At 40.3% G+C, this 23049-nt stretch overlaps 1 protein-coding gene across 3 annotated transcripts in view; it reads right to left on the bottom strand.

The window, feature by feature from the left end:
- flna (filamin A, alpha (actin binding protein 280)) overlaps positions 1-22655 on the bottom strand; it is a 105860-nt gene extending 83205 nt beyond the window's left edge. For all 3 annotated transcript variants that reach the window (XM_062054195.1, XM_062054197.1, XM_062054196.1), the window contains exon 1: positions 22010-22655. In XM_062054195.1, the coding sequence (XP_061910179.1) occupies positions 22010-22379 (370 nt within the window). In that variant the 5' untranslated portion in view covers positions 22380-22655. The remainder of the gene's footprint in view (positions 1-22009) is intronic.
- Between the last annotated feature and the right edge of the window lie 394 nt (positions 22656-23049).

The raw sequence follows: 23049 nt of genomic DNA, 5'->3' as shown, positions 1-23049 counted from the left end.
AGTTAAATGTTGTTACCCACATACGAAAATCGAGCAGCACTCTTTGAAACAGGCAATTATTCATCAGGCACTGCTGCAGCTGTCACACCAAATGTATTCCCCCCTACAAAAACCTTCCCCACCCATTTACTTCCAGGGCTGCGTCCAATAAAATCACAAAGTTGCCGGGGGTCCTTAACCGGCACGCGACTTTTTTTTTTTTGTACAGGCGCGAAACAGGACAATAATCGATTTCTTCAGATTCCAGCAGCTGTCAAAGACGAAGTATCCTTCCAGCGACGGGCAGTCAAAGCCGAAGTGCTATCGATCGCTGTCAATGACGTAAGAGGAAACATGACCACGGAAGTAAATGGGGGGGGGGGGGGGGGGGGGGGGGGAAAGAAATTTGGCGTGACAGCACACCACAACACAACAGAAGAAGAAAAAAATAAAGATGGCAACGCCGGCAGCAAACGTGGTATGTGACAAACTAAAAAAGGGAATACTAAAGACCAGGGGAAAAAAATAATAGTTAACACTTTCTTTATGGAAATGACAATATAATGATAAATAATATTATCACGCATTAATATCTCCTAGCCTCTAATGCGTGGCCAAGAGATATTAATGCGTGGCACGCATTGAATGTCTCTGCTGCATTGGATCAGTCTCCTTTCTTTAACAGGCAAAACCTTTCTAACCTCACTAATGTTTTGCATCGTCTATATTAGATATATAACAACGGGTGGGTGGCGGGCGGTTGTGGTTTTGATAAAATGTTATTTCGGGTGGATGACGACTTCTGTGATCCGGTTGCGGATGAAATAATTGCCACTCGCGCATCTCTAATATATATATATATATACACAGTCAAGAAAATAAGTATTTGAACACCCTGCTATTTTGCAAGTTCTCCCATTTAGAAATCATGGAGGGGTCTGAAATTTTCACGGTAGGTGCATGTCCACTGTATGAGAATCTAAAAAAAAATCCAGAAATCACAATATATGATTTTTTAACAATTTATTCGTGTGATACAGCTGAAAATAAGTATTTGAACACCTGTCAGCTACAATTCTGACCCTCAAAGACCCGTTAGTCCGCCTTTAAAAGTCCTCCTCCACTCCACTGTATTATCCTGACTCAGATGCACCAGCCCATACAATCAGTAAGACCCAAACATTCAGCATGGCTAAGAGCAAAGAGCTGTCCAAAGACACCAGAGACAAAATTGTACAACTCCACAAGGATGGAAAGGGCTACGGAGAAATTGCCAAGCAGCTTGGTGAAAAAAGGTCCACTGTTGGAGCAATCATTAGAAAATGGAAGAAGCTAAACATGACGGTCAATCTCAATTGGAGTGGAGCCCCATGCAAGATATCACCTGGTGGGGTCTCAATGATGCTAAGAAAGGTGAGGAATCAGCCCAGGACTACACGGCAAGACTTGGTCAATGACCTGAAAAGAGCTGGGACCACTGTTTCCATGGTCACTGTTGGTAATACACTAAGACGTCATGGTTTGAAATCATGCATGGCACGGAAGGTTCCCCTGCTTCAACCAGCACATGTTAAGGCCCGTCTTAAGTTTGCCAATGACCATTTGGATGATCCAGAGGAGTCATGGGAGAAAGTTTTGTGGACAGATGAGACCAAAATTGATCTTTTTGGTCATAATTCCACTATGCGTGTTTGGAGGAAGAAGAATGATGCGTACCATCACAAGAACACCATCCCTACTGTGAAGCATGGGGGTGGTAGCATCATGCTTTGGGGGTGTTTTTCTGCTCATGGGACAGGACGACTGCACTGTATTAAGGAGAGGATGACTGCAGCCATGTATTGTGAGATTTTGGCCAAAAACCTCCTTCCCTCAGTCAGATCATTGAAGATGAGTCGTGGCTGGATTTCGTCCAACATGACAATGACCCAAAGCACACAGCCAGGAAAACCAAGAAGTGGGTTCGTAAGAACCATATCAAGGTTCTGGAGTGGCCAAGCCAGTCTCCAGACCTTAATCCAATTGAAAATCTTTGGAGGGAGCTGAAAGTCTGTGTTACTCAGCAACAGCCCAGAAACCTGACTGATCTAGAGAAGATCTGTAAGGAGGAGTGGGTGAAAATCCCTCCTGAAGTCTGTGCAAACCTGGTGAAGAACTACAGGAAAAGTTTGACCTCTGTAATTGCAAACAAAGGCTACTCTACCAAATATTAATGTTGGTGTTCAAATACTTATTTTCAGCTTTATCACACAAATAAATTGTTAAAAAATCATAGATTGTGATTTCTGGATTTTTCTTTTTAAGTTCTCTCATACAGTGGACATGCACCTACCATGAAAATTTCAGACCCTTCCATGATTTCTAAGTGGGAGAACTTGCAAAATAGCAGGGTGTTCAAATACTTATTTTCTTGACTGTAATATATATATATATATATATATATATATATATATATATATATAATTGCTAACAGTTAGCTGGGTTTCCCGCAGCGCTTTGTTGTTAAGGCAGCCGCCTTAAGAAAAAGCCACCGCCTAAACTAAAGTCTTAACAAGCAGCTCCGCTTAGTTCTGCCTGTCAGTACGTCTCTGCAGCACCCAGCATTGTCCCACCCACACAACCATCTCAGCCAATCAGCAGTGCGTATTCAGAGCACATGTAAGAGCCAATCAGCAGTGTGTTTTCAGAGCACATGTAACAGCCAATCAGCAGTGCGTATTCAGAGCGCATGTAGTCAGTGCTCAGGCAGGCAGAGAGGAGAGACGGTGGGGTGAGCAGAAAGGTGTTTAGCAGGTGAGCCTAATGCAGCGGACTCCTCAAATGATAACACTTCCAAGTCAACTACTAGTAACATCACTATGAGCCCGTTGATGTTCTAGAAACATAAGCGGCAGCTCAGCTCGCTCGAAGTCCTTGAGGTGAAGGCTAATTAGCTTTTAGCGTAACGTTAGCTCACTGTGCGGTGTGTGTGCGTGTGTGCATGCGTGTGTTACGGACAGCAAAGCCCTGTCTGTCTGAGAGAAAGACAACCATTATTGACCTACAGTTAACTAAGTTATTTCACTTTACCTTTTTCTGTGTTGATTGAGCTGTGTTGAAGCAACAAAAAAGGACATTATGTTAAATGAAGACTTTCCTGAAGCGGTCTCTGATAGTTGATATAATAATGTAACTGCATCATAAAGCCTACATGAACCCCATGGTATTCAGGGATGAATAGTCTCTCCTATTGCTATTGTACTATTTTTTTCAGCTATAGTTACATTAATCATTAGTAATGTAGCAGCTTAGTTTTGAATGGCAGGGTCCCTGCTATAACATGTTGATAAAAATATAACATTTACATAATAAAAATCAACTACAGGCTTCCCAAATGCTGTGATAAATTAAGCATGATCAGTTCAACATATGTCAGCATGTGGCCCCACTTTTAACTTTTTTCAAATGCTTATTGCAAACACAGCAAGTCATTAAATTTGACTTTGTAAGTCATTATTTTGACTTAGTAAATTACTAAGTCATAATGACGTACTTAGTATCTCAGGTAACTAGGACTGTTTTGTTTTTACTTTACGGAAAAAATACATATATATCGTATATCGCCATTCAGCAAACGGAGCGGAAAACAACCAAAAGTTGTAGGCTTCTTCACGCGACGAAGCCGGGCCTACTTTACTACAGCCTGTAGTCTATTGCCCCCGAGGCTGTGGTGGCAGCGACGAGGTGGAGACGTGATGGCGACAGGCCGAGTTACACCGATCTTTACACCCACCCACCCCCTTCCTCGGTCCACTCCCCCTGGAGAGTCACCACCTTAACTAAAACATTTTCTGGGGGAAACACTGAGTTAGCATGCTAGCAACATAGCGTCTAGTAAGCAAAACGAGCTAAAAACCAAAATAGAATACTGAGGTTTGTAAACGCTAGGATGCCAGCGTTAGCACGCATCAAGTACAAAAGTATGACTGAAGGTCGATACCTTCAAAATTTGCTTAAAAAGAAAAGCTAGTATACTAACAGGTATCATTCTTCAAGTAAGAAAATATTTGATGCTGAGGTGTATTCCTGCAAAATGAGCAAAAAAGCTAGCATGCTAGCATTAGAATGCCAACGATTGTGCCGCAGGCCATTGAAAAATTAGCTACGGGCCGTACTTTGGACACCCCTGATGTAATGGAAGCAGGCCCTACGGCTCCAAACTAGCAGAGAATGGATGCAAACAAGAAGAGATGCTCATTGTGTTGCCCAGGAGCAGTTTATTATCTGGTAGACATCCTGGCTCAAGAGTAGTGGTCCCCCAAACTGATTTAACAAGTATTGGATTAGATCGACTTGCATGTAAAATGTGCGATAGAAGCAATCCTGCACTTCTTTAGCTGTTGGATATCATGTGCAATACAAGCAGTCCTGCAGCATCTTTCCCTGTGCAAAGCTGGACAGACAGTTATCTAAATGTCCTCCGATAGACACACAATTTCTTCTAGTTTACAAAAAAGGTAAAAATGCTAGGCTACTAAGAGCTAGCAGCTACACAACTGCTAAGCAGACAAGCTAGACATCCATAATTTATTTTTGCAGTGTAAAACAGCATTTGTCAAACAATTATATTTGCAGATTAATTACCCTGCTGAGATTTTGTATATATTAGAAAGTATTCAGTAACAAACGAGTCAACATCATTCAACCAAAAAAAACACTCCACTTGTATTCAAACAGCATAGCATTCCAGACGGTAAATACATGTTAACGTCTATCATAACTACCAGTGTTCTAATTTCACTTAATCAAACCGCTAACATTACACACCACAAAATAAGTAGTCAGCCAGTACTGTGAAGTAAAAAAAAAAAAGGCAGCACACCCCTACTCATGACGAGCTCTTGCTAGGGCAAGATGGCGGCGCATGGGTATGCTGCGGCTATGCTAACGCTCTTAGGCGTGTAGAGCGATTTGGCAAAAAACACCCGTCATTTCTGTCAATTTCATGGCTGGCTCAAAGCCTGAACACACTGTGATCACATACGACCGACAGACAATTCTGGATGTGGATGGATCGGGTCGTTATAGACTGAAAGATGCATGTACGGTGGACCTCCTCGCTAGCATGGGAATACTTCGTGGGCTACATCGAGCTGCCTTTGTAGCAGCGGAGTCAAGTGCTAGCGGTGACCGCCAATGGAGACGACATAAGCGGTGCGATCGGAAGCAGAAGAGAGGATGCCGAGCGGGGCTAACAACAAAGAGAAAAGCTAACCAAAGAAGCGTGGAGTCTCTGGGTAAGAAGCCATTTAAACTAGAACTAGCCGGCGTCAGGCTGGATAATCCCTGCACACATAGCAATTCTCTTAGAATAAAACAACTCACATAATGTTTTTTCTTTTGTGACCGTGTCAGAGGCAGACATACATTGTACTGAGGTAGCTAACTATGATGCGTTCAGTTTATCGCAACATCAAGCAAACAATCTGAATATCCCCGTCGTATCAATTCCTAGATATGGTCGAAACTATTTAAAGTGCAATACGCATAATAAACTCAACATTATTAATATTGCTACTTCGGATAATTTCAACAAACAATCCTCAAAACAGCCCACTACCTATAATATGGGCTTTTTAAACATAAGATCATTATCTTCCAAAACGTTATTAGTTAATGAAGTCATTAGAGACAACAAACTTGACGTCGTTGGTCTCGCCGAGACCTGGCTCAAACCAGACGATTTTTTTGCGCTAAATGAGGCATCTCCTCCTAACTATACCAATACACATGTTGCCTGACCTCTTAAAAGGGGAGGGGGTGTCGCACTAATATACAATGAAAACTATAATCTTACACCTAACCTAAATAATAAATATAACTCGTTTGATGTGCTCACTTTGAGGTTTGTCACACCGCTGCCTCTCCACCTGGCTGTTATCTACCGCCCCCCTGGGCCCTATTCGGACTTCATCAGTGAATTCCTCAGAGTTTGTTGCTGATCTAGTGACGCACGCCGACAATATAATCATAATGGGGGACTTTAATATCCATATGAATACCCCATCGGACCCTCCTTGCATGGCGCTCCAGACTATAATTGATAGCTGTGGTCTTACACAAATAATAAATGAACCCACGCATCGCAACGGTAATACGATAGATCTAGTGCTTGTCAGGGGTGTCACCACCTCTAAAGTTACGATACTCCCGTACACTAAAGTAATGTCCGATCATTACCTTATAAAATTCGAAGTTCTGACTCATTGTCAACAAACTAATAATAATAATAATAATAACTACTATAGCAGCCGCAACATTAATGCTGCCACAACGACGACTCTTACTGACCTACTGCCTTCGTAATGGCACCATTCCCAAATTATGTGGGCTCTATTGATAACCTCTAACAATTTCAATGACGCCCTACGCGACACCATTGATAGTGTAGCACCGCTAAAGCTAAAAAGGGCCCCTAAAAGGCGTACCCCATGGTTTACAGAAGAAACTAAAGCCCAGAAATTATCATGTAGAAAGCTGGAACGCAAATGGCGTGCGACTAAACTTGAGGTTTTCCATCAAGCATGGTGTGATAGTTTAATAACTTATAAACGCATGCTTACCTCAGCTAAAGCTAAATATTACTCAAATCTCATCCACCTCAACAAAAATGATCCTAAATTTCTGTTTAGTACAGTAGCATCGCTAACCCAACAAGGGACTTCTCCCAGTAGCTCCACCCACTCAGCAGATGACTTTATGAATTTCTTTAATAAGAAAATTGAAGTCATTAGAAAAGAGATTAAAGACAATGCATCTCAGCTACAACTGGGTTCTATTAACACAGATACGACTGTATATACGACGGATACCGCCCTCCAAAATAGTTTCTCTCTCTTTGATGAAATAACATTGGAGGAATTATCAAAATGTGTAAATGGGGACAAAACAAACAACATGTTTACTTGACCCAATTCCTGGGAAACTTATCAAGGAGCTTTTTGTATTATTAGGTCCATCAGTGTTAAATATTATAAACTTATCACTTTCCTCTGGCACTGTTCCCCTAGCATTCAAAAAAGCGGTTATTCATCCTCTACTCAAAAGACCTAACCTCGATCCTGATCTCCTGGTAAACTACCGGCCGGTGTCCCACCTTCCGTTTATCTCGAAAATCCTCTAAAAAATTGTAGCACAGCAGCTAAATGAACACTTAGCGTCTAACAATCTCTGTGAACCTTTTCAGTCCGGTTTCAGGGCAAATCACTCTACGGAGACAGCCCTCGCAAAAATGACTAATGATCTATTGCTAACGATGGATTCTGATGCTTCATCTATGTTGCTGCTTCTTGATCTTAGCGCCGCTTTCGATACTGTTGATCATAATTTATTAGAGTGTATCAAAACGCGTATTGGGATGACAGACTTAGCCTTGTCTTGGTTTAACTCTTATCTTACTGACAGGATGCAGTGTGTTTCCCATAACAATGTGACCTCGGACTATGTTAAGGTAATGTGCGGAGTTCCCCAGGGTTCGGTTCTTGGCCCTGCACTCTTTAGTATTTACATGCTGCCGCTAGGTGACATCATACGCAAATACGGTGTTAGCTTTTACTGTTATGCTGATGACACCCAACTCTACATGCCCCTAAAGCTGACCAACACGCCGGATTGTAGTCAGCTGGAGGCGTGTCTTAATGAAATTAAACAATGGATGTCCGCTAACTTTTTGCAACTCAACGCTAAGAAAACGGAAATGCTGATTATCGGTCCTGCTCAACACCGACATCTATTTAATAATACCACCTTAACATTTGACAACCAAACAATTAAACAAGGCGACTCGGTAAAGAATCTGGGTATTATCTTCGACCCAACTCTCTCGTTTGAGTCGCACATTAAGAGTGTTACTAAAACGGCCTTCTTTCATCTCCGTAATATCGCTAAAATTCGTTCCATTTTGTCCACAAGCGATGCTGAGATCATTATCCATGCGGTCGTTACATCTCGTCTCGATTACTGTAACGTTTTATTTTCGGGCCTCCCTATGTCTAGCATTAAAAGATTACAGATGGTACAAAATGCGGCTGCTAGACTTGACAAAAACAAGAAAGTTTGATCATATTACGCCTATACTGGCTCACTTGCACTGGCTTCCTGTGCACCTAAGATGCGACTTTAAGGTTTTACTACTTACGTATAAAATACTACACGGTCAAGCTCCTGCCTATCTTGCGGATTGTATTGTACCGTATGTCCCGGCAAGAAATCTGCGTTCAAAGAACTCCGGCTTATTAGTGATTCCCAGAGCCCAAAAAAAGTCTGCGGGCTATAGAGCGTTTTCTATTTGGGCTCCAATACTATGGAATGCCCTCCCGGTAAAAGTTAGAGATGCTACCTCAGTAGAAGCATTTAAGTCATCTAAAAACTCATTTGTATACTGTAGCCTTTAAATAGACTCCCTTTTTAGACCAGTTGATCTGCCGTTTCTTTTATTTTCTTTTCTACTCTGCTCCCAACCCGGGGAGGACCGCTAGCCTGTCCATCAGATGGGACATCTCTACGCTGCTGACCCGTCTCCACTCGGGATGGTTCCTGCTGGCCCCACTATAGACTGGACTTTCGCTGATGTGTTGGACTTTCACAATATTATGTCAGACCCACTCGACATCCATTGCTTTCGGTCTCCCCTAGAGGGGGAGGGGTCACCCACATATGCGGTCCTCTCCAAGGTTTCTCATAGTCATTCACATTGACGTCCCACTGGGGTGAGTTTTCCTTGCCCGTATGTGGGCTCTGTACCGAGGATGTCGTTGTGGCTTGTACAGCCCTTTGAGACACTTGTGATTTAGGGCTATATAAATAAACATTGATTGATTGCCTTTTTTAATCCAAACATTTCCACAAATAAGAAAAATGTTGCTACTGCTATCAATCAACTACAAACTTTTTATTTTTATTTTATTTTTTAATATCGACACCTCAAACAATTTCAAGATGCAATAAGTAAGTCAATTTGACAGCTAAAGGTGCACAAATAATTTTCAAGCCGATGTGACGAATTGTGACGTTATTCTAATAAATCCAATAACCTTAAAAAATAGCTCTGATTCCCGACATTATTTTAGAAAATAGGGCTCCAAAGAGGCGAGATTACTTGAACTGCGGGTAAGGGTGAACAAAAAGCGCGCCTCACTTCGGAGTTCATTGGACACGAACATGGAGTCAATCATGTGGGACTCCTTTACTGTTTCAAATACATTTTGTGTGCCATTTGCACCAAAATGTTCTGCAGACACGCTGCAAGGTGGGGGGTAAAAATATTACACTTCAACACATCAAGCCTAATCAGTCACCTGGAACAACAGATGTCTGCTGCTAAAGAAAGGTGTGCACTACTAAAGTTAGATCTAAATCTGAAAAAAATATAAATTATCGGTCTTGAGTCTCAAAAAGTTTTAGGTATCTGCTTAACTGGAAGTGAAGTGGAGGTAATTAAAAAAACAATCAGTGCATGACAATGTTTGGTGTTTAATAGGAGTGTGAATATTTAGGCATCCAACGATTAGATCCAATTCCTGGGGTGTCAATTCGAATCTCGATTCAACACGATTCTCAAAGTAAACAGATTCTCGCTATGTATTTGAAAAAGTTTCAGTACAATTATACCAAACAAGTTAGAACAGCTCATTTCGGTTGCAAAAAGATGGCATAAAACATTGTTTTAAAATTTAAACACACACATTTTAACATTTCACCACACCTAGTGTGTGAGACTATCGTTGGAACTTAACTTTATGAATCGATTTAAAATTTGAATGAATAATAATCACAATTTGGATGTGAATTGATTTTTTGTGCACCCCTAGTGTTTAAAGTGCAGTAGCTTAAAAAAAAGAAAAAGAAAAAAAAAAAGTTTCACATTGACTTGATTGTGTGAACTCCTGACTGGGCTGTATGATCAATACTTTGAGAGCAAACAAAGATATGAAAAGGCACACCAAGTTGACAAGTAGGACGGCGGTGAAAAACGGAGAGGGACCTCAAGCATCGTGCTGAGCTGTGATGGCAGGTCTGTGATAAATTGTGGCTGCAAGGGTGTGTCCATTTTCTGCAATGGAAGGAGGAAGTACGAGCAGAGCAGGCTTCTGATCTGCAGATTAGACGAGCCAAAAAAGGAGAAGCAGGATGAGGGTGAGTGAGGTGGTATTAACGCCCTAAAAACCTACCAGTGGCACATTCTAGGCGTGGGAGAAAACTGATACATGGGCCAGACATCTATGGAAATTAACACTGATTAGACACTGCCAGGGTCCTTGAAGGGGTTTTACACCAAGGGTATGCTGCTATAATATCAACCATGTCCAGGTTGGAGTTGAAGAGCGTGCAGTCTCACCTGCTGGAAAGCGTTTGCATGCACATGGAAACCACAACACGAGCCAGACATTCCCCTCAGGGATGTCACTTGCGTCGGATTCACAGCTGCTCCAGTCACCAACCTATTCCTGCTCCCCTTCCCCACAGATGTTGTAGACCGAGCAAGAGATGCAGGGTGGACTGCTCTAGAACCACACCACGTGACTGACCAGATGAGAATTTCCTCAGCCAAGAACAAAACATAACTCACAGAAACATGTTTGGCTTTGTGAAAGTATGATGCACAGACCATTAAATATTTGGTGTGATGCATATATTCATGTGGGGCAGTTGTCAAATTGGAATACCGCCACCTATGGGGCTGGAGTGCAACTTAAAGGCCTACTGAAACCCACTACTACCGACCACGCAGTCTGATAGTTTATATATCAATGATGAAATCTTAACATTATAACACATGCCAATACGGCCGGGTTAACTTATAAAGTGACATTTTAAATTTGCCGCTAAACTTCCGGTTCGAAACGCCTCTGAGGATGACGTATGCGTGTGACGTAGCCCGGCGAACACGGGTATGCCTTCCACATTGAAGCCGATACGAAAAAGCTCTGTTTTCATTTCATAATTCCACAGTATTCTGGACATCTGTGTTCGTGAATCTGTTTCAATCATGTTCATTGCATTATAGAGAAGGAAGCCGAGCAAGCAAAGAAGAAAGTTGTCGGTGCGAAATGGACGTATTTTTCGAACGTAGTCAGCCACAACAGTACACAGCCGGCGCTTCTTTGTTTACATTCCCGTAAGATGCAGTCAAGATGGAAGAACTCGGATAACAGAGACTCTAACCAGGAGGACTTTTGATTTGGATACACAGACGCCTGTAGAGAACTGGGACAACACAGACTCTTACCAGGATTACTTTGATTTGGATGACAAAGACGCAGACGTGCTACTGTGAGTATGCAGCTTTGGCTTTTTTTTTGCGTATGTACGTAACTTTTTTAAAATATATAAGCTTTATGAACCTTGGGTTAGGTGAACGGTCTTTTGGGCTGAGTGATTGTGTGTGTTGATCATGTGTTTGAATTGTATTGGCGTGTTCTATGGAGCTAGGAGCTAGCAGAGGAGCTAGGAGCTAGCATAACACGTACCGTACCGTACGTGCGCGTCACGTACGTAACTTTTTTAAAATATATAAGCTTTATGAACCTTGGGTTAGGTGAACGGTCTTTTGGGCTGAGTGATTGTGTGTGTTGATCAGGTGTTTGAATTGTATTGGCGTGTTCTATGGAGCTAGGAGCTAGCAGAGGAGCTAGGAGCTAGCATAACAAACACGCAGGTGTTATTATGCAGGATTAATTTGTGGCATATTAAATATAAGCCTGGTTGTGTTGTGGCTAATAGAGTATATATATGTCTTGTGTTTATTTACTGTTGTAGTCATTCCCAGCTGAATATCAGGTACCGTGAGTATGCAGCCTTGGCTGCTAAACATTCGATAACTTGACCGTATGTGCGCGTCACGTACGTAACTTTTTAAAAATATATAAGCTTTATGAACCTTGGGTTAGGTAAACGGTCTTTTGGGCTGAGTGATTGTGTGTGTTGATCAGGTGTTTGAATTGTATTGGCGTGTTCTATGGAGCTAGGAGCTAGCAGAGGAGCTAGGAGCTAGCATAACAAACACGCAGGTGTTTTTATGCAGGATTAATTTGTGGCATATTAAATATAAGCCTGGTTGTGTTGTGGCTAATAGAGTATATATATGTCTTGTGTTTATTTACTGTTGTAGTCATTCCCAGCTGAATATCAGGTCACCCCCGGCTCTCACAGCATCTTCCCTATCTGAATAGCTTCAACTCCCCACTAGTCCTTCACTTGCACTTTACTCATCCACAAATCTTTCATCCTCGCTCAAATTAATGGGGAAATTGTCGCTTTCTCGGTCCGAATCTCTCTCACTTCATGCGGCCATCATTGTAAACAATAGGGAACTTTGCGTATATGTTCAACTGACTACGTCACGCTACTTCCGGTAGGTGCAAGCCTTTTTTTTAATCAGATACCAAAAGTTGCAATCTTTATCGTCGTTGTTCTATACTAAATCCTTTCAGCAAAAATATGGCAATATCGCGAAATGATCAAGTATGACACATAGAATAGATCTGCTATCCCCGTTTAAATAAAAAAAATTCATTTCAGTAGGCCTTTAAGACAGTTCAAATTTACAACCAGGACATCTGCTTTAGATTCACTTTTAAAATGACTAACAGATCATCCATATTCTGCTACATTTTCAGTGTCCGTTACAAATTATATCAACTACATTAGGAGATACCTGCTGATTGAATAAACACGATTAAAGATATGGGCAAAAACTTACAATTCCATCAGATTCTCACTTATCAATTAAATTAAATAAAACTAACAGGTTTCACAAGCTCCATTCTATACACACACACAACAAATTAGATGCTGAATTCTTTTTTTTATTATTAATCAATTAATATTTTTAATTGATTCAGAATAGTAATAAATTATCACGATCCGATCGCTATTTTCCAACACCCTCACACTTGCTTTAAGTTGCTAACAAAAATTGGGATGAGAAGCCTCCCCGCCACTAGTTGGTGTAGTGAATGTCAGTGAACCCCGTAAGATCCGCTCTTACTCGCTAGCATTAGCTTATAGCTAGAGATAGACATAACTTAGTTTTTCCAAGCATGGTTGTGAAGGACAGTGCTGAGAAGAAGTGGATGATGTTCATTGAATTACAGAATGAAATCATCAAAACAATGACAGAGCATGTAGCTAGCGAACTTGGTGCAGCAGTTTGGGCGTGACACGGCTAGTCTGCACCATACTGAAGCAGAACGAGTCCATAACACCAGCAGAGGAGGTTAAAGTATCTGAACATTTATCCATTAAAATATGGAGATGGTGCTAATGGTGTGTTTACCAGAGAAACAGCTGTGAGGAAGTCCACTCTCCAAGGTGAAAACTGTACATTAACATCAAACTACTGTACTTGTTTGTACTACATTCTATTATACCATGTTATCTTAAAGGTTTTTTTTCTTTTTAAAAAAGGCATGTTACATATTAAAATTTAGATTTTTTGGGGGGAGCGGGGACAGTTTAATTTTTTTTAATTTTTTAAAATTCATTTCATTGGGCAACGTTTTGCAATACAAGTTTTTCAAGGTCTGGGGTGTGTCACAGACCAATTTAACCCGTACCCTGAGGTACTACTGCATTATTAACCATATTCTTCAAAGGTTTGTGGGGCCGTGTGGCATGAACCAACGACCTACACGACCAATTGCTTTTTTATTCGTCAATTGCTGTGTGATGACGTATATGCGGAATAGAGATGGGCAATACGGCCTCAAATTTATATTGCAGCCTGCTATTATATTATATTATTCGGCTTATAAATAATAAACACCTAAATGGGTTACAAAGGCTCCTAATTTAGCTGCTGACTTATCGGCCTATGGCAAAATATTGCATCATTTACAGTTAATATCTGCTTACTTTCTGTAGTAAGATCATTGACTGATATATTTGATATTTATATTCAGACAAAACAGGGCGGCAGTGTGAATAAGTGAATTATATTTATACAACGCGTCACATTACATTTAATATTTTCAGCAGAAAAAGTCATTAGTGCAAAATAAGTAGACATAAGCAAAAACTACCATTTGCACTAATTGGAATTATTTGGCTTTTACCTTTTAAAGCCTTCATTCGTGCAGGGACTTTTTTTTTTTTACTAAGTTTGTAAACAACAAAAACATTAAAAACCTAAAAAAAGAAATGTTGATCCAATTATAAATAAATGATAAATGTACTTGTATAGCGCTTTTCTACCTTCAAGGTACTCAAAGCGCTTTGACAGTATTTCCACATTTACCCATTCACACACACATTCACACACCGATGGCGGGAGCTGCCATGCAAGGCGCTAACCAGCAGCCATCAGAGGCAAAGGGTGAAGTGTCTTGCCCAAGGACACAACGGACGTGACTAGGAAGGTAGAAGGTGGGGATTGAACCCCAGTAACCAGCAACACTCCGATTGCTGGCACAGCCACTCTACCAACTTCGCCACGCCATATTATCAAACAATATAATGATTGCTTTGTATCGTTACGTTGATTTGTGTTGATCCACCCACCCGTTAACATTCAAGAGCTTAGCAATTAGCATGGCTGACAGCAGCCGTTTAACCTTTTGGACCTTGGGGCCCAACGTTTTCACTACAGCGGTGCCCAGGGCCGCCTCAAATATCAACACAGAATTAGTCATTTTACTCTTAAACTGTAAATACTGTCTGTAGGTTAGATATGATTAACAGGATAAACCTTGTCAAATGGGTTATAATGCATTAAAAATCATCATCAAGGCTTAGGATAGGCTGATCACAATAATAAGTACTTGTCAAATATACTGTAAAAGATAATACAATTTAAATGCACATAGGCAGTGCTAAAATAATACATTTAAATAGATGAATAATAAAATGTGTTTCTTAAACTGTCAATAAAATGTAAGTGCAAATGAAAATACAGCTTCACCGCTTTAGTCATAATTTTTGCCCTTAGACAGATTTCTTTGGTTTGAGATAGTCATTACAGCCACAAGTGGTAGAAAAGTGCATACATTAGAGTACTGCTATGCGGACTGCAAATGAGAAACATTTGACAGCCTGCAAGAGGGCGCTTGGTTAAGAACCACTGGCTTACAGTACCCTACGTGTATGGTGTAGCATGTTCGCTATTCCACGTCCTCTGGTGATAATGTTACGTGTAAGACAGTTTATTCGCCGCCATGGGGAAGAGTCAGGTTCGCTAGCCGCTAGCTCACTCACGAGGATGCTACATTGCGTTGTGAACGTGGTCGTTCACTTGTCGCAGTCAAATTTGCAGGACACAATGTATCAACATACATTATTCACAATGTGAATATCATTTATTCATCTAGATGGGCAGAAGAAAATCAATTCATAGAGATTCTAAAGAGATTCATAATTTTCACAATTAATGTTACTTATTTATTTTATTTTTTAAAAAAGGAAACTTTTTTTAAATAGGAAATCAAGTTTAAAAATGTTTTTAGACCATTGTCATGCAACCAGAGGGAGCTTTTCTAGCCTGTAACCTGCTTTGAAAATGTTTCATTATCACCCACGACCCCAAAAGGGACAATCGGCAGAAAATGGTAAGAAAGATAAATATACCAAATAATCCGTCACGAGAATCTATTCTGAATCAAATAGTCAACTCAGGAATCAGATCAAATCATTAAGTCCCCAAAGATTCCTACTATCATCTATATCAATGTTTCCTAGCCATATGGCAGGGCCACAAGCACCACCTAGAGGGCCGCCAAGATGTATATGTTTCTTAGCTGTGGTGTGTATTGGCCACAGTACTCAGTTGTAATACACTTTTCCTCCACTTGTGGCAGTAATGACACTTTCAAACAAACTTTTTAAGTGCAAAAATTACGACTAAAGTGGCAAAGCTGCATTTTCATTTTGAAAGTTTAGGAAACATGTTAATATTTAGTTTGAATTAATTTTTATTTAGCACCGCGTCATTGTACGTAATTTTTTTAATACGTTTTTATAAGTCCCTTCTTTTGCAGATATTTGATTAGTATTTATTTTTGTAATCAGCCTGACCTAAGTCTTAATAATAATAATATTTAAAATATCACATGCTTTCATATCAGTTGACAAGACTGTAAACTGTAAGTAGGTTAGATATAATTATTGAATACGATCAAAATCAAGATTGCCAATTCAGTGTTAGTTTGAGTGGGGGGTCCCCTTGTAGTGGAAAAGTTGGGCCCCGAGGTCAAAAAGATCAAGAACCCTGAATAGATACTGTGCAACTCTAGTGGTCTTAAGTATAAAAAACACAAATAGATATACAAGTTAAGTAATTCATAACAATAAAACAATTCATACAGCATCAAGTTTATCCTAAAAGAGTGAACAAATAAGAATTGCCTCCTTTATCAACATGCATCATTGCAGCACATTTTGATACACGTTATACGTAGTAAAAAAAACACTTTTCTGTGATGCAAAATAATTGGCATTATGGCCGCTATTTATGATTCTACTACTTTCTTGCTATAGACCGAAGTCGACGCTACTCGGGGCACAAAGTATTCACCGAATGACGTAGAAAACCAACTCTGACACTGACATGTCCCAGCATCAAGTCTCTTGTTTCCGAGAAAAGTCCATTCAAGCCAGTTTGATGTCACCGAGCAGGAGCCAGTGTTGTGACACCATGGCGCCCCAGCCCGCTGCACGACATGACCACAGACAATAGGCCTGTGTCTGTGTTCCTCTGTGTCGGCCCTCCTTTATCGCAGGTAATTGGTTTCAGGAATTTCAGTGAGGTAGGTATATTAATAAATCAAATATTTTTATAGAGCATAAAAAAACATTTACTACCTTCTAAATATCAACTTTACACTCATTCCACCCAATATAGTAGCATTGGGTGTGTTCAACTGTCGATCACAGTACTCAGTGGCAGCCCGGAGGATCCTCCAAGCAAAACGGCCACTACAACACGACCACTAGGTGAAAAAATTTCATTATATTTAGAACTGAGCTTCCATGTGCTGAAAACCATTGACGCAAGTTGTTATGCAAAAACTTGTTCAACATCATAGTCGTAGTTACGAGCATTAGCCGTGTTAGCATTCCGCGTTAGTATTTCGTGTACTGTGTTATTCCACATCGCTCACGCCAAAGCTGTGATTGATGTCGAAGATGAAGTGAATCTTGAGTCAAGAGTAAATTAATCTCTACCAGGGCTGGGTGATATGGCTGAAAACTATCACGATAGGAGTGTGAAAATGTAAACATCGATAAACCTGAGAACTTTTTCTGCAGGTTTAGTAGCATGTACGTTGAAGCTGCAGGAGTGTGTGTGATTTGTTTTTCTTTAGCCCAGGCTGGCTCCTACACGACATTTTTTCTAAACATGTACAAATGACTGTGTCCCGATACAACTTCTTCACTTACTGATACGATATTTGAGCCTTGACTTTCGGCCAATACAGAGATTATCCAATACTATCTCAAAAGGAACCCAACATACTTTTATTTTGTAGTAGGCTTGTGCGATATGGCTGAAAACTGTCACAATGTTTTATTTGGGTCAATATCGATTATTTACTTTTATGACCTATGGAAAATGACCAGGAGAAAAATATATTTGATTTAAAATGTAACTTCCTTTGATTAATCCCTCAGCTATCAAGGCAGGAAGGAAATGTCAACACAAGCATGGAAAACACTCAAACATGTGAACAAAATATTAAAATCACATTGTACACTTAACCAGCTTAATTAAAATAAAGGTGCAATAATAAGAAATATGTAAGAAATGCTTCAAAGTGTAAGAAAATAGTGCAACATTTGAAAATGTAAACAGAGAAACCTGAGAAGAACTATTTTCTGCAGGTTTAGTGCTAGGAAGTTACAGCTGTGCTCTAAAGGTTGAGCGCGGCTAAGGTGATGAGGTATTAGCAGTCTTGACTTGCATCATTTACAGACCACATTGGTCTGACTATGGTCCCCTTTGAAAAATCCAAGAACCTGTCCAGGTGACATTTCCTCTTTTATCCACAATTTCTTCATTTTGACTCTCTTCTCACTCCATGCAAACAATCCACCAAACGTGATAGTTGATACGGTCACCTGATTGGCTGTTAGCGTGTCACTCCCACTGATCAGGGATGACTTCCTGCATTGCTCGGTTACCAGAGAGCGAGTGCCTTTGTTCATGCAACCAACCTTGCTTACATACTTCCGCATTCTTCCGGAAAAAAGAAAAAAAAACGTTTTATGCAACGCATTTTTATATCGATTACATGTGTATCGCGATATATATTGATATTGTTTTTATCGCCCAGCCCTACTCTACACTTTGCCCAGACAGCTGTTAGTCTCAGTAGCCTGAATCGCATCAAATGGTTCTCACCAATGTCAAAATGAGTTATTGATGAGGCAGATGCTGACAAGGAATTACATCAAAACGTTTAGCCAAAAGTTGGTCAACTTGACTATCATGGTGAAGATAGAAAAGATTAGCCACCCATTAGCGTTGTTAAACCTTAACTCGGAAACGGAGGCTCCGCTTAGTGGATCTTTATCGATCACGACAACATAAACAAATTGGACAAATACTGCACTGTAATATGTATAAATGGGTCATGATTTTTTTCTACAATTAAAACACTTCCTTGTGGTCGACTGTTTTGTTTAAAATGTTACATAGATTATGCTTTACAAACCATCTTCAAGCTTCTGCCCAGCTCTTCAGAATGCCCCGTTTTGTGGGAGGTATTTTTACGTGCCTCCACTACGACTGCGTCATGTTGTAGTTTTACCACCTCCATAAAGAGTCACCAGACAGATCTAAATTTTAAACTACACGCTACCTTGTATTACAAATGGCAACTGCTGACGATGAATGTGCGAGCCAGTCTGCCCAACAACAAGAGGACTTATTGACTACAGCGCAAAGCAATTTGGGTAAATTTCTACAATATTTGGAGATATCCGCCTATGTCACACTTGGGAAAACTTCAAAATGGGCAAATTCTGAATGGCTCATTTGAAGTATGAAGGAATGGAAGATTTTATAAATATTCCTTCTAATTTTCTAGGCGTATACAGATCCCAAATACACAAACAGTTACCAACAGGTAAGAAAAGTTAGTTTTGCATAATATGTTGCCTTTAAAAACATATTTGTTCTGGTAAACCACTATTGGAAACAAACCGCTGGTGTTATTTTTTTTCCTTTAAAAAAATGTTAACTGTGGGCAAGTTGAAAGCAGCCCCTTCAATATAGCACTGTTGGTAGAACGGCCATGTCAGCAACTTGAGGGTGCTGGGTTCTAGCCACTGCTGTTGTGTCCTTGGGCAAGACACTTCACCTACCTGCTCCCAATGCCACCCACACTGGTTTAAATGTACACTGGTTTAAATTTAACTTAAATAGGTTTTACTGTACAAAAGCACTTTGAGTCACTAGAGAAAGGTGCTATATAAATATAATTCACTTGACTGTATGTATGCATATATGTACATGTATGTGGGAGCTTCTGTACCCATGTATGTAAGTAAGTACACATACAAAGAAAACCTTGACGTCACAATGTCTCGCTATAGTGAGGCACAACTATTAGTTATAAACCAAATATATTGTGGTATATCGCAATATAGATTTTAGGCTGCATTGCCCAAGCCTACAGACAATTTAAAACTTAAATTTAGGCAAGAAAATTAAAAAAATATTTTTAAAATATTTGAAGCGCAAAATGGTAAATGATGACTCACAAAAGACTGGACCTAAAGGGGAACTGCACTTTTTCGGGGGAATTTTGTCCATCATTCAGAATCCTTATCTAAGTGAAGAACATGTTTCTTCTTTTCATACATTCTAACTCGTAAATAAATGTGAGCAAGTCAGTTTACAATGGAGTCATTTTATACTGCCTATAAATCGCTTAAATTTTTTTATTTTTTTTTTAAAAACATCCATCAAGGTTTAATATACATGCTGTGAGTATATTCGTCATGTAGTAACATTCATAATATGTAATATAATGCCTTTTGCTCATTTTAAGCATACGGTGGTGCGTTAATTTCAAAAACATGTCACAACACTCACTTTAAACAGACTTTTGCGTCAATAAAACATAACTTACTGTACAATGTCTGCACTCACTGGGATAGCGACTGATAAAATTATATAATCCCTTTTGGATAAAGAATGACTCCTAATCATCGCAAACAAAAAGGAGGGTGGAACGAAGCATCTTTTGGGGTCTTTCTTGCCATCTCCGGGTCTAAATTGGCTTTTTTAGGGTATCAACTTCTCAGTTTATGTCCACATCATTTTACTACCAAGGTGAGAGGCATCATTTTTGAAGTAGAATTAACTTTCACAATCTCAGAGGTGAGAAAGCAGCTCATCAACCCATGTCAATCAATACAGCAGCATAAGGATGTTGCCTCTCTCTCTCTCTCATCAATGAGCCACATAAGTCCTTAACGTTAGCGCTTAGAAAAGGCCTATTCAACCGCCGGCCCGCCAAAGCTTTTAATTTGGCCCCCCAAACATCACCCAAATAGGCTTGATGAAACCATTCAAACTAGGGTTGCTCATGTATGCAGTGCTCCCGCCACCCCGCCGGGGACAACAGCGAGGCATATATGTTGCAATTAAGCAGCATTGGGTGAGTAGAAGAAGACTACTCATTAAACCAAAACTGGCACTATCGACAATGAAAAAAAATAAAGGGCGAAAGTTGGACTTTAACAGCGACTGGACAACAAAGTATGAATGCATTGTAGTGATCGTGTTGTTTTTTGGCTGAGTAACTCTCTGGCGATCAAAGCTCGTTTAATACATGTAGCACTGAATTTGACCAGTAGAGGCTGGTAACGCCACACCTTAAGTTTAATTGTGTTGAGCCACAAACATTGTGTGCAATGTTTGCTGCAGATTTGTTTAATTCCTAGCTGCGTAAACATCTGTAGTTTGTGTGAATGTATTAACACTAAACCCACTTGATTTATGTAAAATACAAAATGAACGTTATACTTTTGTAATGTTCATTTTGTGTTTAGTTTTCATCTTACAAACCTAAATGAAGGATGAAGTGTAAAGAAATAAAACAATTCAAAAGAAGGAACATCAATTCTCAAAACGTCTGGAGCTTCGGTTTCTTCATGCTATGCTATTAGCTAACTGCACACGCCGCTACACAAGTAGGGAGGGCAGAATTATGACCGTATTGAAATCAAATGAGTTTACTTTGTAATTAAGTAAACGCAGTCGCACTTTCTGACGAAACATCCAAATTTCGATGTCCGTCCCCTGAGCCCTTAGGGCTCTTGATACTGCGGCCATTTCATTATGTAGTTGAATAGCCTTGGCTTATAATAATATCACTAATACTTGGTTAATATTTAGCTCACAAAATGTAAATAGAGTATTGTCGCCGCTTTTTGGATGGTTATTTATTGGGTTTAATGGTCGAAATAGACAAGGCTCCCATTGGTGGATGTTTATTTACGAGTTAGGATGTATTAGGGGGAAAAAAATGTGTTCTTGTCTCATAAGGATTGTGAATTAGAGGCAAAATTTAAAAAGAAAAAGTACAGTTCCCTTTTAAAGACTTTTTTGTAATTATGTCACTTTGGTTAATTTGTAACTGTGTACCCATTCTATTGTTTCATTATACACAATCCCTTTTGTATAGTTGGTATTGCTGTTTTAATGTTCCTATTTTCTCGTTCTTAGTGAGCCTTTTTGCTTGTAATTGAGCTACTGTGTCAAACAATTTCCCCTGGGGATCAAGAAAGTTGGTCCAAGTTCCCGGGCCCAGCCTGGAAAAACGGAGGCCCCCTCTTTCCTCCCAAATCAAAGCCTTCAATGTGGAGAGGAGGAGGGGACACAAGTAATGCACACTTGTAGAAACACACAATAGGAGCTTTTTCACTCCACACTGACAAATGTTCAGTCAATGGTGTTACTCGATGATACCAAGTTCAGGCCAAACTCCTACTGGCCACCATGTTTTTGTTGGTGCAAAAACGTGTAAAACGCATTAATGGCACTCACCTATGGACACCAGCTTGATGTTCTCCTTATCCAGGAACTCCAATGCCACGGACACGTTCTCCAGCTGCATCTGGCGGAAGGTGGGCCTCTGGTTGTACTTTCGGAACATCTTCTTCTGGGACAGGACCTCCAGAAGCCCGATGAGCCGCAGCCCGTCGCTCAGGTCCGTCTGCAAGTTGCCGAGGCGCTTGTTGACGCATTTTAGGTGTTCGTTGCACCAACGAGTGAAAGTGTTTTGCTGGATCTTCTTCCACGGCGCGTCCTCGGCCAGGTCTTTCTCCGTGGCGGGCATCTCTGCGTCCTTGTCCGAGGAGGGAGCGTTGGGAGCGGGCGCGGCGCTCTGGTGGAGCCGGGGGTGGGAACCACTCATTTTTATGGCGTCGGCTGGCTCTCGTTTCTGGGTGGAGTCTGTTCCACTTTTCTTTCTCACTGCCACTCGTCTCGTCTGTTTGACAGAAAAAAAAATCAAGAGCAACCCGGTGAACACCACGATAGACTTTTTATAGCCGCGGGCACAACTTTTTACAAAGTTAGATTTTTTTGTAACAGTTTTTGGCGAAAGTGCACAAGCGAACACGAAGAGGAGTCAGGCAAACATCACCGACCCGCTGGCTAAACTGTTTAGGCTAAACTCGCCTTAAAATAGTAATTTGCTTGACATTCTTACTTCTTTAACAGCCGCCGTGCGTGACTTAATTATCTAACGACCACTCCCAGGTGAGTAACACACCTGTTTTAAATAACAGTACAACACCTGGCAGTGTAATTGACCTATTTCGTCATTACACAATCGGAAATACGAACATTTCATAGACAAGTGTCAAACACCCAAAAACAGTTTAATCTTAAATGTTGCTAAAAATATGCATTTTTTATTGTGACTGTATGCATAATTTTTTTTGAATTTTATTTTATGCTCAAACGTTCAACATGGTAAAAAAAATGTACACTTTCGCAATAAGTGTGACGTCATGATCAGGGAGACGGCAGTGTATCATGATTCATGACTGGTCACTGAATTTTGTTTTTATAAATGGAAA

Source organism: Entelurus aequoreus, linkage group LG07, assembly GCF_033978785.1.
Source record: "Entelurus aequoreus isolate RoL-2023_Sb linkage group LG07, RoL_Eaeq_v1.1, whole genome shotgun sequence".
NCBI classification, from domain to species: domain Eukaryota; kingdom Metazoa; phylum Chordata; class Actinopteri; order Syngnathiformes; family Syngnathidae; genus Entelurus; species Entelurus aequoreus.
This window is presented reverse-complemented; position numbering and strand designations above follow the sequence as displayed.